Source organism: Giraffa tippelskirchi, chromosome 8 (assembly GCF_054371585.1).
Source record: "Giraffa tippelskirchi isolate mGirTip1 chromosome 8, T2T-mGirTip1v1.2.pri, whole genome shotgun sequence".
In the NCBI taxonomy this organism is placed as follows: domain Eukaryota; kingdom Metazoa; phylum Chordata; class Mammalia; order Artiodactyla; family Giraffidae; genus Giraffa; species Giraffa tippelskirchi.
Window position 1 is genome coordinate 85,948,204 of NC_137282.1, and position 17,175 is coordinate 85,965,378.

The window sequence follows — 17,175 nt, forward strand, 5'->3', positions numbered from 1 at the left end:
AGAGTGGATTAAGGCATAAAAGATGATGGGACCCTAGGAAAACGTTTGTGAATATTTAACTTTTAGGGAGTCTTTTCAATTTATTTGTCTATGACATCACTTAGTGCCTAGTAGTCTTTACAGAAATGAGCAGTGGGAGGTGAGATCAAGATAATTGTAATAAACTTTTATTTAAAATGAAAAATTATAAGACGAGCAGAATCATCGAGGCTTCTCCATGGTTCTTTCACTCTTTTAATTCCCAACTCACAAATCTTAATTTGTACAAATGTACTCACTTTTGACTCATTAAAGTAATGCAAGCTCAAATATTGCTTTATTTTTTTTTTTTCCCTCCTAGGCTATAAGTTTATTCTTCTTGGTGGGATGTATAGGAGAGTTTCAAGTTTTTTCAAGGTGAGAATTTTTTTGGATTGTGTGTGGAATCATTAACAGTTATTTCTTTTGTTTTGAGGAAACTATGGTCTGATTTTCACATTGCAGTGTGAGCATGATTTTCCCTTGCACACTTTTTTTCTTTCCACATTTTTAGAAAAGACAATGATAGAGTAAGCATGTTTTATTCTTATTCCTACTTTATTTTATTCCCTGTGAGGAAGAAAACTGAAGACTAAGGTTTCTTCAAGGTTTCGCCTCAAGGTTTCCGGCATTGTAAGCATTGTGAGAGGGCTAGCTCACCATTTTCCACATGTATTTTATCTGAATGGAATTGTTTGAGCTCAATTTGCCCCTGTTGTACTTGAATGTGTGCTTGAGAAAATGGCCTAAATAGACAGGGGGAGCATGTAAAACTAAGTTCTCGTCCATTTAGCCTTTGCCAGATTTTGGTTTCCTATCTCTCATGTGGTCATTTTAGAGCTTATTGTCTCTCAGTTAAATTTCTGTATAACTCTTCATCATCCAGAATCACTTAAAGGCCATAACACCTTCCTTCCATATGTTCTCACTTAGACTCTCACCTCTGGACACTCTCCTGTCTGTATTTCCACAACACATTATAATGTATACAATTCTGTTAGTAAATTTATCTAATTAGCTTTATTGTATTGTGATCATGGGGCTTCTCTGGCAGCTCTGTGGTAAAGAATCTGTCTGTTAAGGCAGGAGACCCAGGTTCGATCCCTGGGTTGGGGAGATTCCCTGGAGAAGGAAATGGCAACCCACTCCAGTGTTCCTGCCTGAGAAATCCCACGGATAGAAGAGCCTGGCAGGCTGTAGTCCATGAGGTCACAGAGAGTGGGACATGACTTAGCGACTGAGAACGTGCTGGTGGTCACGGTCACATTGTGATCATATTATTTTGTTGTAATTATTTGTTTACACATCTGTGTCTTCATCCTTTCCTTTATCCATGGTCAGTATCCCATCTCATTTTAAAACCTTATTTCCTTATTCATTTTATTTTTGTCTGCTCTGGGTCTACGTTGATGCACACAGGCTTTCTCTAGTGGTGAGCAGGAGCTACTCTTCGTTGGTGTGCTGAGGCTTCTCATTTCGGTGGCTTCTCTTGTTTCAGAGCACAGGCTCTAGGCACTCTGGCTTCAGCAGTTGCAGCGCTCGGGCTCAGTTAGTTGTGGTTTGTGGGCTCAGCAGTTTCCCCTTGCAGGCTTAGTTGCTCAGAGGCAAATGGAATCTTCCCGTACCAGCCGTGGGACCTGCTTCCCCTGCATGGGCAGGTGGGTTCTTATCCACTGTACCTTCAGGGATGTCCTATCCTATCTCTTTTATGTCTATAGCTCTAGGGTCTAAATAGTGCCTGGAACATTCTAGATATCTTATAAATGGTATTTAATAAATCTCTGAAAAAGTGAGCCCTTCCTATATATTTTTTAATGTATTTTGAGATCCTTTTGGTGAAGCATAAATTGCTTCACAATTTTTGACTGCTTTTGACTATTCTTGACTATTGTTTATGTCTTCTCTCTTACCTTTCTGTTGGTTTTATAATGGACAATTCAACACGATGACAGTGCCTTCTCACCAGTCAACTGCCAGTGGGATTCCTATGCTCCTTGGTCAGAATGCAATGGTTGTACCAAGACTCAGGTAGGACCATGTGAAAACTTTGTATTTTTTATTCATATGCCGAAATAGCTTAGGTATGAACAAAATGACATTAACTTTTGAATGTTACTTTTTATGGCTTTTGAAAATGTAATTAGTAATTCTGAAGGGGAAAAGTATGATTTATTGAATAATTAATATTGTAGCAAAATTGTTCTGCATTCTTATTTTTCTTGAAGGACTTTTCTAAATCTTACATTTGAGCCTAGAAATACACGTGGGAGAGAAGCTAAAAGCTACTCACTTATTCTTTCATTATCAGAGAAATAGAATAGCTTGAAATGAAGTCAGTAAATAATTCAAAATTTCATATTTCCTGGATTCAACTTTTCATTTGAAATAAACACTAAGAGTAGCAAAATTGTTGCTTCATTTTACCTAACAAATAGTGAATGACCATGGAAAGTCAAACATTTTTCAATGTTTTAAAGTTTAATACAAAAGTAATATAAATAAAAAACCTGACTTGACTTGGAGTTTATAGAGCACCCCTAAAATGTTTGCTTTTTCCTTATTATAAATTATTCATTGGAGAGAACATAGAAGAGTATAAAGAAAATGCTACTCATAATCCTACCATTTAGAAGAAACCAATATACTAGCATTTTAATATTTATTCTTTCAATTGATTCTTTCTGTGTGCTAATGATTTTTAAAATAGGATCATTTGTTCATGATTTTGTATTCTACTATTTTAACTTAATATTATGCTATCAGCATGCATTTTGACAGCATGCATTTTGAATTCCATTATATGAATACACCAATCTTCTTTATCCATTTTCTTATTGTTTGAGATTTAGTTTACTTACATATTTTGTAATTATGAACGAGACTTTAATGAACATTTTTATATATAGATATATCTTTTTTCTGATAATCATCTTAGTATAAATTAAAAAAATATAATGCTGTTTCAAAGGTTCTGAACATTTGAATGGCTAAATTTTTTTTTATTGAGATACAGTGACATATAACTTTAATTTCAAGCATACAATATGATTTGATATTTGTAAAGCATTTTAAAAGTGGTTTGGTTTAGATAAAAATGCGTGTTTAAAAATCATTTAGAAGTACTAAAAGAACCATATTATAGAAGATAATTTATGTTTGGAAGCATCATCATTATCACAATTTTCAAACATTTATTTAGTATCTACATGAGGGGTATTTACAAAATAAATTACACAAGTGTAGAATTTGGCTTCTGGCAAATACAATAGATGACAACTCTGATTACAGGCAAACAGGTGCATGAATAACAAGACAAAATTCAAACAAACACCAACCTCAGAAAACATTTTCAGAATTTAAAAACAAGTTAAGAAAGAACATTAAATAGAGGTAGATAGAAGGTACTTTTCATATGAGTAATTTTTTTGAGGGAAGGTCATCATGCTCAGATTATAAAAACAGAATTTTTATCCAGAAGGAGACAAGTGAGAATGAAAATGAGGTCATGAGATCAGAAATTGACAGGTGAGAATGAGACGCTGAGAGTAGGCAGCCATCAAGGTCATGCTGGTGTCTGTGGAGAAGGAAAACATTACTTACACAACAACACAATCTATGCTCTGAAACTTCAGAAAAGCACACATTTCTAAGCCACGTATAACAGATGTCTTCAATTAAACACAGAAACTAAAAACTTAACTGAGAAACTGTACTGAGCTCCATTCCTCACTCATTCCTCCGTGACTCCTCTGCTTAGATGCAATGAAATGTGCCAGAACCTGGCCCAGGCTGATACGAACCTGCTCAAAGTTCAAATTACGTGTCGTCTCAATTTAGGATGAATGAATAGATGCAACCTTGGTTTATATATATATACATATATAGTCTTCCCTGTTGGTCTTTGCTCAAGGTTTAAACTTTCTGGAATCTCAGATTTTGCCCATTTTTATTAATGGGTAAGAGTAATAAATGGATAAAAGGCTTAGAAGATGTACCTTTGATTGCCAGTGGAAAGGAAAAGGATTTTGTAGATCTTTCTTTTTGTTTAAACACTAGATACATGTCTTCACATTGAGTAAATGAAGTTTAAGATGAATTAGTTTTCACATTTGGCTTAGTGATTTCCCCTAATTATTTTTACCCCCACCCCCAGCATGTGCATTTGATACATTTCTAATTTCTCAGATCAGTGATTTTGGATTTCCAGTGAAGTTTCATTGTAGATGTACTTTCATCTGTGGACCACTTAGGCTTCTGTTTTGTAAATTTGACTTTCACGGTAGCCTATATCTATCTCTCTCTGGACTGTTTTGCCTTCCTGAAGAAGGCTTAAGGTTCAGCTCAAATCAGTTTCCACCACTTTTCTAAAGGTTTCCCTAACTCCACTTCATCTTAGCTCCCCTTTCCAGTACCCTTACTTTCCCTCCAGTAAAATTCACTTCACCTTTTCTAGTTAACCCTTGGTACATTGCTTTGGCGAAAAATGAGTCATTCTGTACTGTGATCTATTTGCTTATAGTTCTACCCAGAATTCTTTCTTAAAGACTCACTATTTTTTTTCCACTCAACCCTAAGCGTAAATATAAACTGGGAGTGCTCTAGAAATAATAACCCAAGAGTCACCAGACTCAAAGACAAGTGGGTTTCTGGATTCATTGATTTTGGACATTTTACTTCTGTAGTACACCAGAAAAATTTTATGAATGTCATTTCTCCAAATGTATTAATTTATCTCAGATTTTATTTCTCAGATAAAAGAACCTGGAGATACTGGAAATCTATTTGTTTTGTATTTAGACTCGCAGACGGTCAATTGCTATTTATGGACAGTATGGCGGCCATTCCTGTGTGGGAAGTGCTTTTGAAACACAACCGTGTAAACCTACAAGAGGATGTCCAACAGAAGAGGGATGTGGAGAACGTTTCAGGTGTTTCTCAGGTATTTGCTTCTCATATGCTCAGCATGCAGAGGGTAAATTCAAATGCTATTTGTTTAACTTGCTCAGTATATACTTGTTGAGTTGTACTGCAATTATATTAACTTATACCAGTTTTCCCCCAAATTGGTTGGATTTTTATTGGCATATTATTTGCATACTCAACTGTCATTCTTTCAAATGTATGCATAGCATCTGGTAATAAAGATGGGGATACTCTTTGAAAAGAAACATGGCTGTTGACAGACCCAAACAGTTCTTGACATTACGTTTTTGGTTAAGATGTAGAAGGAGACTGGAATAAAGACTAAAATCAGCCAAAAACAATATTACTGCCCAAATTATTTTTATGTTTACAAGAAAAGAAACTCTAATTAGTTAATTAAGGAGTGATGCAGGTCATCCCTATGCATAGGGGACTGAAACATAGTTTTGGATTGAATATTATTTTACCTCTTGTCTTGGGCTTCCCAGGTGACACTAGTGGTAAAGAACCCTCCTGCCAATGCAGGAGATGTAGGAGACATGGGTTCGATCCCTGATTTGGAAAGATTCCCTGGAGGAGGGGCCATGGCAACCCACTCCAATATTCTTGCCTGGAGAATCCCGTGGACAGAGGAGCCTGGTGGACTATGGTCCATAGAGTCACAGAGAGTTGGACACAACCGAAGCAACTTAGCAGGCATGCACTATCTTGCATTTGTGCAGACAGGTTAATTCAACAATTTTAAGCAAGCATTTATTATTCTTGTTATGTTCAGGTACAGAAATGAGGGTTATGGATGTAGAATGAAATAGCCTCTTCCCTCAAAATTCTTAGTTTTATGGGCAAAACAGTACATAAAAAATTTCTGTGTTAGAAGTGTTTCTCAACAATATCTCTCAAACTATTTTAATTTCAAAACCCAAGTCAGATGATGCCTCCTTAGGGAAATCTTCCCTAAACACCCAACTAATAGAGCTACTTAACAAACTACTTTCCATGTTTTCCATGTGCATTGTATCATCTGTAATCTGAAGTATATATTGCCCTGGGTGTCTCTTGGTAGACTGTGAATTCCTTGAAGATGTAGATTCTATTTCTTTTATTTTTTTCATCTGGAGTGTGTAGCACACAGTAGACTCTCAACAAACGTTTGTTGCACTGGATCAATTGACAGCATAGTGGGGTGGGCTATCAGGACAGTTCTGTGCCATGCTTGCTATAAGGACACAGATGAAGGACATACATCATAGTTTGTGGGGGAGGGGTGGTTTTTGAGAGAAGATAATACATGATCTGATTTTTGAAGGACAAGTAGATGAGAGGTAGAGAAACCCCTTTGAGGTTGAGCAAACTATCTGCAAAGTCAGTGGAGATGGCAAAAAGATTGACCTTTGATTTATGTAAATGATCCAGTATGACTAGGGTGTAAGCAGCTGGTAAGAGAATGGCTGGAGATGATGCTGGGGAGGGAGGCAGGGGCTAGATCATCTGGTACCTCTAGTGTTTCCTCTCATGCTTCTGGTACTTTCAGCTTGTATCTGTCATGACAGTCATACTGCTGAATTGCAATGATCTATCTTCACACTCTTTCCTATTAGATTGTAAAGTGTATGAAAAGCCTGGTGAATCCCTTTTTACATGCATCCCAACACCCAGGAGTGTCTAGAACAAAGAAGGTGCTAAATAAATGTTGAGTTTTATTCTTTTAATCCAATCCCCACACTCTCAAAGCGTATTTATTTAAAATACCAAGAAAGGCAGGACTTCAGCATCTTGGTCAGTGATTTCAGAAAAGAAATCAAAAGTTTAAGAGCAGGAGGTCAATCTGTCTTCCCAGTGGTTGACCTTGTATGATTTTAGGGAATTTAGACAAAGTGCTTGATGGTTATGGATAAGAGCCTGGAATTTGAATTTGGGTTCTATTTTCAATTTTATTGTTCATGCAAGGTCAGAATCAATTTTGTATGTTGCAAAATGAGGACCAAAATAATCAGCATTCCTTCCTTGGGCAGTGAGGATTTATCTTAAATTCACACTAGAGTTTCAGTACTGTGTTGGGAATCCAGTCTGAAACTGTTTGATCCCAGGTAGTGTTTTCCTTTTTTCCTCTTTTATTTTTGTGTGGTGGCTTGTCTTGCGTTCAGGTCAGTGCATCAGCACATCTTTGGTTTGCAATGGGGATTCTGACTGTGAAGAGGACGGTGCTGATGAAGACAGATGCGAGGATGCAGAAAGCAGACCTGCCTGTGACCATGATAAACCTCCTCCCAACATAGAGCTTACTGGACTTGGGTAAGGTGCTGGGCGGCTTCCTGTACACATCTACGGGCTGTAGTTTCCATTTTATGTTTTATCCTGTGGTTTGGTAAATCTAATAGCAAATCAACTAATAGTCAACCTTTGCTTAGAACTCTTTGCCACATCCTGAAACATTTAAAAAATTCCTACATATACACCTGTAAGTATATGAGGTAAAGCATAGAAGGACCAGTTGTCCCTGGAGTGTCCCGGGTTTAGCACTGAGAATCTTGCATCCAAGGAAACCCCTCAGACCTGGGAAAACCTGGCCAGTCAGTTACCCTGTGGGAGAGGGAGATGGAGAGGAGAACTAATTCAGTGATGTGGCACCATTTAAGGGAATTGAGAGACCACAGAATGAGAGCAGTGGAAGAAAAGAGAAAGTGTGTTGGGAACTTCGGGATGAAAAGTAATTGTCTCAGCTAGCTGGGAACTTTCAAGTAAAGTTGGAGTGATCCTGTTTGCCTTTTCAAAAAGAATTCTGAAAAACTTGTAAAGGTCAGGCTCAAGTTAAGGTTTCAAGGTTTTAAGATAATCTCTGAGACTGATAGATGTGAAATCTGTTAACAGAGAAGTGGTAAAATTACTCCAAAGAGTATACTAGTTAGCATGCTAAGGGGCCAATTAGTTGAAATTCATTTGTAGTGAGTTCTGTCTCAAGAGTAATCCTAATGGTATTGGTTTTATCTAAAGATGCAACTCAAAATCAGCTGTTGCCATAGATACAAAAGAGCTGTGTGTTTCCTAAATCTGTTCTTAGGCTAAAAGGATCTTGGGTTTCCCCATCTATTAGTGTTAGCCATTATACCAGTCAGGGGGAGTTGGTAATGTATGGTGTGCTTTAGGAGGCTTTTATTTGAGATCGCCCAGAGATACTTAACTGTAATGTGTTTCAAGACTATCCAGAGTTCACTAATGATGCCTGTTTCAGCAACTGCTATTTCTGGTTTTTAACAGCCTTTTCTTCTTTCTCTCTCTTTTTTTTTTTAACAGTTACAATGCGCTCACGGGCCAGTTTAGAAACCAAGTCCTCAATACCAAAAGTTTTGGTGGTCAGTGCAGAAAAGTGTATAGTGGAGATGGGAGAGATTTCTACAGACTGAGTGGAAATATCCTCTCCTACACATTCCAGGTAGTTGATTACAGATTTAATTTCTTTCTAGTCTGTAAATTGTTACCAAAGATCATTATTTATGATATTGATCTTTTTGATATTTTGTTGAGAGTTTACTTGTAGCCTCATATGCGATCAGTTCTTATAAATGTCTTATATGAGCTTAAAAAGAATACATTTTCCTTTTAAAAATGTTTTATTTATTCATAAACATTTTAAAATTTTTATACAGTTTTTAAAGGTTACTTTCCATTTACAGGTGTTAAAAAAAATACTGGCTATATTCCCTGTGTTTTACAATACATCCTTGAGTCTATCTTACACCTCCTACTAGTTTGTACCTCCTACTTTCCCCTCCGGTTTTGCTCCCTTTCCCCCACCCCTTCCACTGGTAACCCTCAGTTTGTTTTCCTTATCTGTGAGTCTACTTCTTTTATGTTATATTCTCTAGTTTGGTAAGAACACATGTTCTTTAACTCTGGGGTACAGGGCAATAATACTTTTAATTTCTGTCATTCATGCTGAAATATCTATTGTCTCATTTTCAATTCCATGCTCCCAGAACCTGATGGTCTGTCCCTGTGTGGGTGTTAAAATTCAAGACTCTGGTCATAACTGATTGTGATAATGTCCTAACCACTGCCATGGTTAAAAATACATTTATTTTTTTACACAGATGTTCATGGCAGCTTTATTTGTGATAGCTAAAAACTGCCAACAATCCAATTATAGATCAAAAGTGAATAGATATTGCATCCATACCATACAATACTACCCAGCAATGCAAAGGAATGAGCTACTCATACACACGACAACATGGATGAATCGCAAGTTATGCTGAATTAAAGTAGCCCACAAGTACATACTGTATGATACCACTTATATAACATTACTTAAAAAAGCAAAATAAGGAATTCTCTGGTGGTCCAGTGGTTGGGATTCCATGCTTTCACTGTGGAGGTTGGGGGGGGATCAGTTCTTAGTGGGGGAACTATCTTTAGCTGCAGGGAACTATCTTTAGCTCTGATGTGGTAGATCCCAAATTACTTCTGTATCTGCAGCCTCCATTTGGCCACCAGGGTAATGATATCACCCAGTGGATTCTCTTCCACTGTTCAGAGTGCCAGGAGCACCTTGCCTGTAATATTCAGGATATCCCCTCCCAAACAGAGCACACGCTCCAGGATGTCACTAATGTAATAACTCCTGAAGACCAGCGGATCGGGAAGTAGCACTGCCAATGGGGCCTCTGCTGGCCACAGAGTCTCCCCCTGGTGACGGCGGGTCTGACGGCCAAGTGTGCTTTTATTTTTAAATTATGAAATATTTCATATGTACAGAAGAGTGTGAATAACATATACTTGCAGTTTGGAGAAAACTAATAAGATCAAACCAGTCAATACTAAAGGAAATCAATCTTGAATATTCACTGATGCTGAAGCTCCAATACTTTGGTCACCTGATGCAAGGAGCTGACTCATTAGAAAAGAACCTGATGCTGGGAAAGATTGAGGGCAGGAGGAGAAGGGGACAACAGAGGATGAGATGGTTGGATGGCATCAGTGACTCAACGGACATGAGTTTGAGCAAACTCCAGGAGATAGTGAAGGACAAGGAAGCTTGGTTTGCTGCAGTCCATGGGGTTGCAAAGAGTTGGACATGATCTAGCAACTGGACAACAAAACAATTATACAAATAGGACTCATGTATGCCCAGCACCCACCTTAAGAAATAGAGTATTGCCAGTGACTTAAATGCTCCCATCTATCCGTCTCTGTCACATCCTCTTCACCTGTACAGCCTGTGTAGCCACTATCTTACATTTTGTGTTGATATTAATCACTTCCTTGTTTTCCTGTATATGTTTATCCCATATGTCTTTGTCCTAAAGAAAAATTTGTGATTTAGTTTTGCTTATTCTTTGCCACTTATACAGATAAATCATATAGTATGTTTTCTTCTGTTAGTCATTCTTTCACTCAAGATTAGTTTCGAAATTTATTCATGCTGACGTAGATGGCATTTTTACTACTTTTCCTTTTTTTTTCTTATGAGAATACCTTGAATGTTCTCGTGCATGAGTTGATCCATGCTAATGAGCTAGAGCTTCTCTGGGGCAAACACCTGGAATTCTAATGGCTGCCTTGTTGGTTATGTATAGGTTATATTTTACTAAAGTTTCCAAAATGGATATATACATATGGTCCGTCTATACCCCACCAGCAATGTGGAAGAGTGAGCTGTGCTCCATATCATTGCCAGCATCTGTATTTCAGGCTTTTAAACTTCATTTATGGCCTCGAGGTCTCCTCTGCTTCTTGTGGGCTGTTTCTGTCATACACACTACCTAAACGCATCCGGTTCCTAGATTTCCACACGAAATCTACTCAGACAAAAGCGTAATGGCTTTAGGGGAAATTCCTGACCATTTAAAGGGAACATAGAGATTTTCTGCTGTAGCAATGCCAACGCATTAAACAAAAACAGTTGCGATCTTCCATCTTTAATTGTCTGTCCTTCCACAACCTCAACAAAAAGAAGTTTCTGGTCTCATCCTGTTTTAGCCTGTTTCTTGCTCTTCTCTTCTGAGGTTTCCTCTCTCATGCCTTTCCTTTCGTTTTCCAAGAACTCAAAATTTTCCAGTTCAATCCTCTTTACTGATTACTCCCAAGTTCGTAAAGCAAAACTATTAGAATGCTCAGAGGGAAGGACCTTTAGTTTACCAAAATTAACCATCTTCAGAAAGCAGTTCTGATTATAAGGAGCAAACCCACCAACATCCAACTTATAATGGAATTAAATTACATTTAAAAATTATTGAATCATGAAAACGGAAAGTGGAACAGATCTGAAAAATGATCATAGCTACCAAGTTTTGAATATCTCTGGTGGCATCTGCACTATTTTAAGAAATTTGTATAATTTTAATCACAGTATCTATGGAAGGTAAGTAATATTTTACTGTTTTATATAAGTAGAAATCAAGGCTCAGAGGACTTCAACTGACTTGCTCTAAGTCACTATATTAGTAAGTAGCAGGGCTTAGGGCATAGTTCCAGCGTGTCCCAGGTGGTGCTAGTGGTAAAGAATCTGTCTGCTAATGCAGGAGATCTAAGAGACATGGGTTTGATCCCTGGGTTGGGAAGATCGCCTGGCGGAGGGCATGGCAACCCACTCCAGTATTCTTGCCTAGAGAATCCCTTGGACAGAGGAGACTGTTGGGCTATAGTCCATAGGGTCAGACAGAGTTGGACATGGCTGAAGTGATTTAGCACACACACCAGTATGTCAGACTTCACAGCCCTTCATTTTTCTAGTATATTTTACTTTCCCTGTGCCGTGCTTAGTTGCTCTTTGTGACCTCATGGACATACGAGTAGCCCACGAGGCTCCTCTGTCCATGGGGATTCTCCTGGCAAGAATACTGGAGTTGGGTGCCATGCCCTCTTCCATGGGATCTTTCCAAACCAGGGATCAAACCCAGGTCTCCCACACTGCAGATTCTTTACTATCTGAGCCACCAGGGAAGCCCAAGAATACTGGAGTGGGTAACCTATCCATTCTCCAGAGGATCTTCCCGAGCCAGGAACCTAACTGGGATCTCCTGCATTGCAGGTATATTATTTACCAGCTGATCTACCAGGGAATCCCATTTTACTTTCCCAATGTATTGTATTAAATGCTTTTTCAACTCTAGATTCTAACATGGTGAAAAACATGTATTGTAATTTATCCTTTGGCCTAAAGGGAGAATGTGAGGTAGGTATATGCAGAAAGATTTTTCTCCTCTTATTCCTAGGGTAACGTGTTGATAATTCTTTCATTATTATAAGGGGGAGAAGTGTGTGTGTGTGTGAGTGTGTGTGTGAGTATGTATACATACATATATAGAACAGAGGAAATAATAAGGGAGAGGACTTTTGACATGGTTGGAAGGAAGACATGTTGGAAGCCTGCTGCTTCTGAAGAAGAAGAATAATTTAATAACAGCATAATCCTGTCATATGTTTTTCACAGCATGGCTTGGTTTTTGGATTGACATCTGAAATGCCTTTCCAGTCACTGAATTTGAAGGAATGTTTGTCAGAGGTAGAGGGAAATTATAGCCTGTTATTGAGTGAAGAGTAGAGATGTTTTGAGAATCCAGCCAGAGTGAAGTGAGGTGGAAGTAGCAGGCAGTGAGTCAGTCAGGGAAGCGTGAAACCCAGGTGCCAATATGGAGGTCGCTGACGTTCTCCTCAGTTCAGACAGACTGGGGGCCACAGCAGATTCAGCCTTCAGGTAGAACGTGACTTTTGGCTTGTTGGAACATAAACATTAGTAGATAAACAGAAAACAGAATCGGTCAATCTCTCTTCTAATCTCTGTTTTGGAAATCAGCTTGATAGCTTATCCAGGACAAACCCCCGTTTCTTACTGAGTAGGCCGCTTACTTTGAAGCTGTGCATGTCCTCTGTTTGCTCATGTTTTTCATACTGCAAGGAAGCCTTTGAAACTCAAGCACATTCCTGCTCCGTGGTCACTTTGGGAAGGTGCCGCCCTGCTTAGTTCAGCTTGGGAGATGCTGAAAGACAGTCTTGTTTGTCTCAACTCAGCATGGAATGAGTTGCAGATGGGAGTGAGCAAAGATCAGGGTGGAGAAAATAACTTTCTGAATCCTCCTGTTTCGGTCTTGGATGTATGTCATAATATTAAAATTTTTATTGAAATATAACTGATTTGCAATGTTGTGTTAGTTTTTGGTATACAGCAAAGTGATTCTTTATATATATATATGTATATATATTCTTTTCAGATTCTTTTCCATTATAGTTTATTACAAAATATTGAATATAGTTCTCTGTGCTATACAGTTGGACTTTGATGTTTATCTATTTTAATATTTAGTAGCTGATATCTGCTAATCCCCAATTAATTTATCCTCTCTCTCCTTACCCTTTGGTAGCCATAAGTTTGCTTTCTATGTCATAAGTCTGTTTCTGTCTTATAAACAAGTTCATTTGGGTCATTTTTTTAGATTCCATATATAAGGGATATGTGATATTTGTCTTTGATTTACTTCACTTGGTTATTTAGAGATCAGATATGTCTGTCAAATTAATAGCAAAAACATATTCTAAAAGCAATTTTAACTAATGCTTAGTTGTCTGATCCTCTGCATTCTCTGAAGGTATGAGTCTAGTTGTCCGAGATTTCTAAATCTACTTTGTTAACAAAAAAATAATTTGAATGATGATAAAAATAGCTCATATATATTAAGAGCCCTTTGTATACTAAGCACTGTTTCAAGTGCTTTAAATGTACCTTATTTTTTCTTTATAATAACCTAAGTAGATAGGTAGTATCATCTACTATTTTTACAGATGACAACTATAGAGTGTGAAGGCCAGAAGTGTGACTTTGGAGTCCTTGTAGTGCCTTCTACTTTGGCAGGATTAGAGTGTGTGTGTGTGTGCGCGCGCTAAGTCACTTCAGTCACGTCCAATTCTTTGCGACTCCACGGACTGTAGTCTGCTAGGCTCCTCTGTCCTTGGGATTCTCCAGGCAAGAATACTGCAGTGGGTTGCCATGCCTTCCTCCAGGGGATCTTCCCAAAGCAGGGATCAAATCCGTGTCTCTTACGTCTCCTGTACTGGCAGGCAAGTTCTTTACCACTAGCACCACCTGGGAAGCCACAGAATGTGTGTAAATGTTAATACAAATGAGCCAGTAGAGAAAGAAAACTTGAAGCTATAAGAAGGAGTAATCGATTTAATTGGTCCTTTGGAGAGATGGGAAGAAATGCAGTATAGAAAGAAGTCAGAGAAATTAGCCTTAGATAGGAGGAGGAATACATGTGCAGAAAGGAAGTGAAGGTGTTCGTAAGTTTATAGATTTGTTAGCCAGAAGTACGAGAAGTCTCTTGTCTGAGAGAGGAAATATTTGTAAAGAAAGAGGTTAAGGTTATCTTCTAAGAGTGAAAGAAATGGCTGTAAGAGTGAGGGATTGAGATGGGTGCAGAACTTTTGAAACCGATGCTGTAGGGAATGGAAGAAAGAATTGGCTAGAGATTTAGGATTGCTGGCATGTATTGAGGGTTCCACTGAAGTTAGAAATCATGAATGAACTTATCATAACACCAATTGATAGTTGTGTGATTTTTCTGTAGTAGTGCTAAGCTGCTTGGCTGTGAGGATTGGACTAGGGTTGGGTTTTTGCCTGGCAAATACGGTGGCAGGACATACCTAGACAAGGCTCATTGGCAAGAGTTAGGTTCATTAGCATGAGAATGTTTGAAGTCATGAACCATGAAGCTTACCTACAACAGGAAGGTAGTGAAAAAATGAAGGTACTGATAGGGAAAGAGAAGGGAAAGGAACTTGCAGAGCTTCTTTCTATGAAGTTGAATAATAAGCTTTGGCAATAGTAGAATGAAAGTCAAAAGAGTAAAAAAGTGAGTGTAGGGTGTTTGAATTGTGATTTCAGAGGAAGACTCAGTCTGAGGGAATTCAGGATCTTAGCCAGAATGAAGAGGGTATTAACTGAAGCAAATTTAAGATCACACTACTTTGAGAAAAGATTCCTGGGGCTATGTGGAGAGTTCACAGGAGTGAGGAGCTGTTGAATTCATGTTCTGAAGAGGCTTATGTGCATAAATCATGAATCAAGTATTTGAATTGTGCATTTGAAGATAAGAAAAAATAGACTTTTTTTTTTTTTTGCTTTGACAGGAAGGTAGATAACTTTTCTTTCTTAAGAAAGGAAAAACGAACTTTTGTGTCTATCCAAGATCAAATATGACTGAGACACTACATAATGACTCTAGTAATCTCTAATACATTTTTAATAATGTCCTTTTTGAGACTTGCCTGGCGGTCCAGTTGTTAAGACTCTGAGTGCTTCCACTGCAGGGGGCTCAGGTTCCGTCCCTGGCCAGGGAACTAAGATCTCACATGCCAATGGTGCAGCCAAAAAAAATAATGTCCTCTTTGTAGTCAATCATAAAAATAATAATATCCTCTTTGTAGTCAAGAATAATAGTGTATTCTTCATTTTGACTTGAGCTGAATTTTTGCAGTTGAATTTTAAGCAAGTCAATTGCATAATATATTGAAAATAATGCTGAAATAAAAGGCATAGCTAAATCCATTTTTTCTTCTCTTCTGGCATGTTTTTAGAAGGCATGCCTAATTTTTAATATGGGTAGTAACAAAAGTATTATAATATTTCCTGGCATTCTGCTGCTGAATTTCTTTCTAGTCTTTTTTTTTGACTGGGCATATACTTGCATATTTGTAGTTAATAGGATTTCTAAATATCACATTTATACTTGCTTTTTCATTTAACATGAATAGTTTGTCCTCACAAGCATCATTTACGATGGCTGCATAATATTGTATTTTATTTTTAGCTTTGTTTTAAAAATGTATCATGAAAAGTGAAAGTGAAAGTGAAGTAGTTCTGTCATGTCCGACTCTTTGCGACCCCATGGACTGTAGCCCGCCAGGCTCCTCCATCCATGGGATTTTCCAGGCAAGAATACTGGAATGGGTTGCCTTTTCCTTCTCCAAAAAATGTATCATATTCATCACTTAAGTTTTCTCTGCATTTTTTATACCTTGATTTTAAATACAGATGTATATAAACATACAATAAAAGACAAATACTTGTGAAAGGAGAGTTACTGATTTGAATATTCATACAGAACAGACTGAGAGTCATATCACATGTTTTGTTTTATTCTTCTGGTGACTCACATTTTTAGCAAGTTAGTTGCCTATGATTTAAAAAATTAAAGTTTTTCTCATGAAGATTTAGATATATATATATCTTTTCCTGAAACATCAGATATCTGTCAATGCTAGAACTTGTAGTAACATACAAGACTGTCTGATGGGTTTGAATGTTTAGACCCTCTTAGATGGGATGTAGGAGAAGGCAATGGCAGCCCACTCCAGTACTCTTGCCTGGAAAATCCCATGGACGGAGGAGCCTGGTAGGCTGCAGTCCATGGGGTCGCTAAGAGTCGGACACGGCTGAGTGACTTCACTTTCACTTTTCACTTTCATGCATTGGAGAAGGAAATGGCAACCCACTTCAGTGTTCTTGCCTGGAGAATCCCAGGGACGGGGGAGCCTGGTGGGCTGCCGTCTATGGGGTCGCATAGAGTCGGACATGACTGAAGTGACTTAGCAGCAGCAGCAGCAGCAGCAGATAAGCTGTATGCTCACTTCTTCGTTACCCTACCTTCCACTGGATGCTTCCAACATTTATATTACTTGACAGACCTCATTTTGACACCTGATCTAGAACCAAATAAAGGATAAAGAAGTGATAGTCTTCTCCATGAATGCTGGAGCTGTCACTTCTCAGCCACATGTGACTATCCTGTTGTCTGTTTTAAAATACTTCTGGGATGGCTTTTTCTTCTGCCATCTAGCAAAGGAAAAACAATTCCAATCTTAGCATTTATTTAAGTCTAACAGAATTAGAAATTTAAATCCACTACAGATCATATAGAACATTTCAAAAACAAACCCCCAAAGATCTAATTAGTTCATATCAACTGTTTGTATCTCTGTGTCCCTCTATTGGATGAAAAGTCAAGAGCCAGGTCTCTGTTTGTGTAACTCTGGTAATTTGCTAACTTCTGGGCTAAATGCTGGCATTAAAGGAAAATGCAAAATGTTTGTATACAAACATATTTTGTGACTCACATGGGATTGCTGTTATTAACACTATGTCTCCTGCTTGACAAGGAGTAATTCTAATAATGCACTAATTGTTATAATAATGGACTAAGTAATTATTATAATGAACTCTATTCTTTACAGTCATATAGG

General features: G+C 37.9%; 1 protein-coding gene across 1 annotated transcript in view; it reads left to right on the plus strand.

Moving 5' to 3' along the window:
* The window catches only part of C7 (complement C7), a 55,346-nt gene that overhangs the window by 5,847 nt on the left and 32,324 nt on the right, over positions 1-17,175 (plus strand). The window contains exons 2-6 of the mRNA XM_081517540.1: positions 341-396; positions 1,971-2,046; positions 4,816-4,957; positions 7,086-7,233; positions 8,233-8,371. Coding sequence (XP_081373666.1) covers positions 341-396; positions 1,971-2,046; positions 4,816-4,957; positions 7,086-7,233; positions 8,233-8,371 — 561 coding nt within the window. The remainder of the gene's footprint in view (positions 1-340; positions 397-1,970; positions 2,047-4,815; positions 4,958-7,085; positions 7,234-8,232; positions 8,372-17,175) is intronic.